Source organism: Engraulis encrasicolus, unplaced genomic scaffold (assembly GCF_034702125.1).
Source record: "Engraulis encrasicolus isolate BLACKSEA-1 unplaced genomic scaffold, IST_EnEncr_1.0 scaffold_56_np1212, whole genome shotgun sequence".
Classification (NCBI taxonomy): domain Eukaryota; kingdom Metazoa; phylum Chordata; class Actinopteri; order Clupeiformes; family Engraulidae; genus Engraulis; species Engraulis encrasicolus.
This window is the reverse complement of record NW_026945884.1, coordinates 297,501-305,000: the sequence shown is the minus strand read 5'-3', so window position 1 is coordinate 305,000 and position 7,500 is coordinate 297,501. Positions and strand designations below refer to the sequence as shown.

Below are 7,500 nucleotides of genomic sequence, written 5' to 3'. Positions count from 1 at the left end.
CCAACTGCAGCAAGCAGCGCTATTACAAGTACACTGCCCTACAATTTCAGAACGCAGTATAATTCAAAATGGCAAACTGAGAAAAAAGGCTTTAAAGTTTCCTTTCTGTCCACGCGATTGTGTTGGAGGTAAAGTGGTGATGACACTTCCATATAATACTTTTTTATGGTGAAAATTTATGCACACAAGAAAAAAGCAAAAAAACCAACATTCTCATTACTTTTTAGCTGAAAAATCATTATACTGCGTTCTGTTGTGGTATTACTGTCCACACAAAAACCACGGTGTCAATGGAGAAGTGCAGTATAATTCGCATTATACTGCGTTCTTGGCTAGTACGACGTAACCTCCTAAAACCAAAAAGCGCAGTATAATCAGTTTTTTTGCGTTTTTTTCCGAAACGGGACCAAGTTGGGCCAAAAAATTTTAACACAAGAAAAAGAAGGTATTTTAATGTCAAATTTCGGTCTAAACCCATTTTCGACCATTTTCAAGATACTGCCTTCTGATATTGTAGGGCAGTATAGGTGGCAGTAAAGCTAGATTTATGCTTCGGACGCATAGAATCTGCGTCCGTCCGTTTTCTGTCTATGCGAGTCCACGCCTCCCTCTCAGAGGCTCTGCGCCCGTCGTTGAGCGCCTCGAAAAAATTCTAACTATCCGTCGGACGGACGCGGAGTACGCAGACAAAAAGGCACTATGATTGGTCGTCTCGCTACTTCCTTGTTCTGTTCTTGTGGCAGCGCAATGCCAGTAGTTTGCGAGAGCAGAGCTGTATTCTGTTAAAAACTTTATTAATGCCTTGTGTGTAAATGTGTGTAAATACACGAAGCTACAAGCTAAGTAACAAACAATGCATCAGTTGAACACTCGGCACAATGCCTGCGGTTTTACTACCGTTCCTCCACCGAATGTAAACACACATCGGCAGAATCAACTGTCTTTACATGCTTGTGCTCTGCTTGTGAAAACAGACTGGGTATGTCAAATAATGATATCAGTGCATTGCCTTTGCAATTTGTGTGAAAATACCCAGCTAACCGGGATAGAAAGCAACATTGCTTAATAATGACCGCAGTGCTTACAATGTAGTGAAAGTAGCCTAATCGCGCAATTTCAAATGTGGCTCGCGACGAGACCTCGGACCTCGCAGAACTCGCAGATGCATGAATACAATGTTGGTTCGTGGCCACTCCCACGCGAGTTTTGACGAGCGCAGTTGCAGAAGTCTAATCTGACCTTTAGTCTGCAGAACAGGGAGACATCCGTGCCCCATAAGCTGGTGAGAGAGACGCACTGAGTCATTTTTTGCGCACACCCTCAAACACAATTCCTTGTGAAAAATTACCGCGTGTCAAACTTTTCCTAAAATAGCCAACGATATCTAGTAATCAACCCTAGACAGGTACTGATTTAAGAAAATCTGAAGTCTAATAATAATAATAATAATTCATTTTATTTAAAAGCGCCTTTCAAAAAACTCAAGGACACTGTACAGAGAGAGGCAAAATAAAACAAGACAGATAAACAGATTGTAAACAAAACATAAATATATAGAAAATAAATAAAAATAAAATAAAACAAAATACAGTTAAAGAATCATAAAGAATAGGCTAATTGAAATAGATGAGTTTTAAGTCTTGATTTGAACAGGGGTAAAGACTCAATGTTGCGGATGTCAGGGGGAAGCGCATTCCACAGCTGAGGAGCAGAGCAACTGAAAGCTCTGTTCCCCATGGTGCTGAGACGGGCAGAAGGGACAGAGAGGAGAATGGAGGAAGAGGAACGGAGGGGGCGGGAGGGAATAGCAATATGAATAAGATTAGATAGATAAGGAGGGGCAAGATTGTAGATAGCCTTGAAGGTGTGGAGAAGTATTTTAAAGTGAATTCTAAATTTGATAGGGAGCCAGTGGAGATGTTGGAGTGCAGGGGTAATATGGTGACAGGAAGGGGTTTTGGTTATGATGCGGGCAGCTGAGTTCTGGACCAGTTGGAGCTTGTGGAGAGATTTTTGAGGGAGACCAAAGAGGAGAGAATTACAATAATCAATGCGAGAGGTGACAAGACTGTGTATAAGGATGGAGGTAGAATGGGAGGTGAGAGAGGGGCGGAGACGGTTAATGTTGCGTAGGTGGAAATAGGCAGACCGTGTGATGTTATTAATGTGGGAGAGGAAGGATAGAGAGCCATCAAGCATGACACCCAAACTCTTAACTTGAGGGGAGGGGGAGACAGGAGAGCTATCAATTGAGAAGGAGAAACTATTTGCTTTGGATAAGGTGGATTTGGTGCCTATAAGTAGGACTTCAGTTTTGTTCGAATTCAGTTTCAAAAAATTTGAGGTGAACCAGGATTTGATTTCAGAAAGACAGGTGGTGAGGGAGGGGGGAGGGAGAGTGTCAGAGGGTTTGCCAGATAAATAGAGCTGGGTGTCATCAGCATAGCAATGGAAATTAATATTGAATTTGCGGAAGATATTACCAAGGGGAAGGAGGTAGGTGATGAAGAGGAGGGGCCCCAGAACAGAACCTTGAGGCACACCAGAGGTGACAGGGGAGGGCTTGGATTTAAAAGACTTCATTTGAATAAATTGAGAACGGCCAGAGAGATAAGAATGGAACCAGTCAAGGGGTGTGTTACTTATGCCAATTGAGGAGAGTCTGTGGAGAAGGATGGAATGCGAGATGGTGTCAAAGGCTGCACTGAGGTCAAGGAGAATGACAATAGAGAGTAGGCCAGAGTCAGCAGCCATGAGCAGGTCATTAGTGATTTTAACTAGGGCTGTTTCTGTGCTATGTCGGGGGCGAAAACCAGACTGGAAGTGCTCATAGAGGGAGTTAAGAGTTAGATGGGAATGGAGTTGAGAAGCTACAATTTTTTCTAGAATTTTGGAGATGAACGGAAGGTTGGAGATTGGGCGGAGGTTGTTGTAGTCAGAGGGATCAGAGCCAGGTTTTTTTAGTATAGGGGTGACAGCAGCAACTTTGAACAGAGAGGGTACAGTACCAGTGGAGAGTGAGGAGTGGATGATGGCAGAGATGAATGGGAGGAGAGAGGGGAGGCAGGATTTGACAAGAGTTGTGGGGAGGGGATCAAGCTGACAGGTGGAGGGCGTGGATTTGGAGATGAGGTCAGATATTTCAGAGGAGTCCGGGAGATGAAAACTAGAAAATAACTGGTGAAGGGGGAAGAGATCAGCGGGGGAGGGAAAAGAGGGGTTGCAGATAAGATGTTGGTGGATCTTATGGATTTTTTCATTAAAAAAGTCCAGTAATGAATTGCAAGTCTCAACTGAGTACATATGAGCAGGGAGAGAGTCAGGTGGTTTAAGGATGTTGTTAAGCACAGAGAACAGGGTTTTGGAGTTGCCTTCATTGGCATAGATTAGAGTGGAGTAGTAATCAGACTTAGTTCGAGAGATGCAGTCCTTGTAGAGTGATATATGAGCTTGGTACATTTCTTTGTGAACAGTGAGACCAGTTTTCTTGCACAGGCGCTCAAGTTGTCTGCCTTTGGATTTCATGGTCCGGAGTTGAGGGGTGTACCAGGGGGCAGTTTGAGAAAAGGTGACAGACCGGTTTTTAACAGGAGCAAAACAATTAAGGACATTGTGAAGACCATTGTTATACAGAGTGACTAGTTCATCAGGGGAGGAGAGATTATTAGAAATCAGAATGGTTTCAATAGAGGTAGAAAGGGAATCAATGTTAATGTCCTTAATATTACGGAACGAGATAAGGCGAGGGGTCTTGATGATGGAGAGGTGGAGAGTGACACTAAAGGAGACAAGGAAGTGGTCAGATAAGTGGAGGTCATCAGCAGAGCAGTTGGAGGGGGAGAGACCAGAGCAACAGATTAAGTCCAATGTATGTCCTTTAGTATGGGTGGGGAAATCAATGAATTGCTGGAAACCAAAACTATCTAGGCAAGAAGAAAAGTCACAAGTAAGGGAGTGATGGGAATTGTCAAAATGGATATTGAAGTCTCCAAGGAGAATTATATTAGGAGAGAGGGTGGAGAGGTGAGTGAGAAGAGAGCCTAATTCGTTTAAAAATTCTTTGTGTGGCTTAGGAGGGCGGTAAAGGGAAGCGATGATGGTGGGGATGGGTCCGGGCAGTTTGCAGGCAATGCACTCCAGTGAGCTGAAAGAGGGCACAGACAGGGGCTGGACTTTCCAAGTCTCGCGGTGAATTATCGCGAGACCCCCACCACGACCGGAGCCACGGGGTTGAGAGATGTAAACACAGCCATCAGGAGTACAGTCATTAAGTTGGGAGAAATCGCCAGGTTGTTGCCAAGTCTCAGTTAAACACAGAAAGTCAAACTTACGGTCGGTGAGGAGATCACGAATGAGATGGCCTTTGTTCGTGAGTGAGCGGATGTTGAGCAGACCGAAGTTAACTGTGGTGTCCTGTTTAACTGATGCGGCGGCGTTATCTGTTGACCTAGCCGGTGTGACTAGTACATTGAGGTTGACAGTACGCCCGGAGAGTCTGCGGGGTCGACGAGTGGTGGACCGGATGGATTTTATGGCTGTGGAGTCATCGAAGTTGAAGGTCCGACGAGATCCCCGATGTGTGTATCTCCGTCGAGGCAGAAGGGCGATGTCCGAATGCAGGTGTAGCGTTGGAGGTGGAGGGACAGCCAGGTAGCCACGTAACCGAAGGAGCTCAGCAGCAGAGTATTGGAGCAGACCAGAAGCAGGATGGTAGAGGAGGCACAGTACAATCCAGGCGAGTAAAGACCAGATAAAGTACTTGTCCAACCGCATTGTGAACCGCGACAGTCATAAAAGCAGGTTCTAATGTTCCAGGGTTGGTTAAAAAAGTAAAAGGCTCAACCGGGTAAAACCGGAGACAACATCTGGGAAAACTCACGACAGAGCAGAGCAGCCTTTTTTAGATGACGAGCAGACGTTAAAACGTCTAAAACTTGCAGATTATAATAGAAAAATATGTCAAAAATAAAAAAAAGAATGATTGAACGAGTAAAATCTATCACTTCCTTAAAAACTTAATAAAAATAAACAATACCCTAGGCGGAGCGGCGCAAGACTCGCCAGCGTCCCCGTTGCTAGGTAACCAATATTCTAAGTCTAAGCCTAATTTAGCCTACCCCTCGTTGCATCAAACTTTTCCCAAGTAGACCATGGCATCTGTTTAAGAAAATCTGAGCAATTTAACACACCTGACGTTGCATCAAACTTTTAATAATACATGCGGCATGCCGCAAGCCCTGAAAGATGGTTGTAGGCTACCCCATGTAATGAAATGTAGCCTCCCTACTTGCGAAGCAAAAGCTATCACATAGGCTAGGTAGATTATGACATCACATCACACAGGTAGATTATGACATCACATCACACAGGTAGATTATGACATCACATCACATAGGTAGATTATGACATCACATCACACAGTAGATTATGACATCACATCACATAGGTAGATTATGACTCTTGCCATGTCCTGGGAACAGAAGCGTTCTTCTTATTTACATATTTGCTGATTATGAAAAAAGTACCCAATGCTGTTGTGATGTTTGTTGCTGTTTTAGTTCATATTGAGTAAGCTATCTTCTCCGGAAAAGTCAATAGGCACGGATGAAACACGCCGCTTGTTTTAGCTCGTTTAAATACATACATAAAATAAATAATCTATAGGCTATATAGGCTATCGGCAAGTTATTGAAACGTCTCCACGAAATGAAAATCAAGGTAGGTCATTTCGAAGAGGCAGCGTAAATGGACACCACTGTCGAGTTAGGCTACTTGTAGCTCATCTCGACAGAACAGAGGTCAGCTGTGTTTATGCCAACACTATATATTATATATATATTATATACACACACACACACACACACACACACACACAAACACTGTGTTTACGTTGTCAGAAGGAAGTCTCTCTCTCTCTCTCTCTCTCTCTCTGTCTGTCTGTCTCTCTCTCTCTCTCTCTCTCTCTCTCTCGCCCCCCCTCTCTCTCTCTGAATGAATGTTATTGGTGTTAACAGTGTTAACTAACGTGAAAGCTTAACCTTTGTGTGTGCGTGTGTGTGTGTGTGTGTGTGTATTAATGTGTGTGTGCGTACGTGCATGTGTTTGCGTGCGTGCGCGCGTGTGTGTGTGTGTGTTTAGAGGGTCTTGCTGTTGGAGTTGGATTTGGGGCAATTGGAAAGACCTCCTCAGCCACCTTTGAAAGTGCAAGGTATGAACACACACACACACACACACACACACACACAAGCATGCAGACACACACACACACACACACACACACACACACACACACACACACACACACACACACAAGCATGCAGACACACACACACACACACACACACACACACACACACACACACACACACACACACACACACACACACACACATATTCTGGTCTCTGGTCCCTGGGGGACCCCTCAGTTAAGAGACATCGGTGATGAGGTGTGTTTTCCAATGGCGACAAAAAAGCTTCTTAGTTGTAAGTACGATTTTAACCAGTTGACCACTATGTCTGTAAAGCCAACCCAGTGTTCCAAACTATATAGTAGTATGGCATGATCAATTGTATCAAACGCAGCACTTAAGTCTAATAACACCAAGACAGATGTTTTGCCAGAGTTTTGTCAATCGTATGTCATTCATAACTTTAATAAAAGCTGTTTCAGTGCTATGGCAGGCACGGAAACCTGATTGAAACTTATCAAGGTCGGTATTAGATGTTACAAAGGCAATTAATTGGTTAAAAACAATTTCCCCTATTATTTTACCCATGAATGGTAGATTCGATATGGGACTACAGTTGTTTAGTACCAGTGCATCCAGGTTGTTCTTTTTTAGTAAGGGTTTCAGACAGCCTGGGAATATGCCGGTTACATTACTTTGCGTTTTGCAGACGCTTTTTAACCAAACCAACTTCCCAAACGAGGACATAATCATAGCCAACATCACTGGCAGATACATAGTAGTTATAACATTGAATTTACTTTTCTGTGGTAAGCTTCACAGTTGTTGTATTAAACTTGCTCTATGCACATTTTGGAAATAACCTATTTGAAGGGGTGCTCTCATTGTTACTGAGCACTGTATGTATCGTGCGTGCGTGTGCGTGCATGTGTGTGTGTGTGTGTGTGTGTGTGTGTGTGTGTGTGTGTGTGTGTGTGTGTGTGTGTGTGTGTGTGTGTGTGTGTGTGTGTGTGTGTGTGTGTGTGTGTGTGTGCGTGCGTCTGTGTGTGTGTGTGTGTGTGTAGGAATCTGGCGGTGGGAATCGGCATCCAGAATTTCCCAGAAGGCCTTGCAGTGAGCCTGCCGCTGCGGGGAGCTGGAGTTTCCACATGGAGAGCATTCTGGTAACACACACACTTTACATTACACACACACACACACACACACACACACACACACACACACACACACACACACATGCTGCGGGGAGCTGGAGTTTCCACATGGAGAGCATTCTGGTAACACACACACTTTACATTACATCACACACACA

General features: G+C 44.1%; 1 protein-coding gene across 2 annotated transcripts in view; it reads left to right on the top strand.

Moving 5' to 3' along the window:
* Positions 1-7,500, top strand: part of LOC134444452 (zinc transporter ZIP11-like) — a 24,912-nt gene that overhangs the window by 15,878 nt on the left and 1,534 nt on the right. For both annotated transcript variants that reach the window (XM_063193801.1, XM_063193800.1), the window contains exons 7-8: positions 6,139-6,208; positions 7,253-7,351. In XM_063193801.1, the coding sequence (XP_063049871.1) occupies positions 6,139-6,208; positions 7,253-7,351 (169 nt within the window). The remainder of the gene's footprint in view (positions 1-6,138; positions 6,209-7,252; positions 7,352-7,500) is intronic.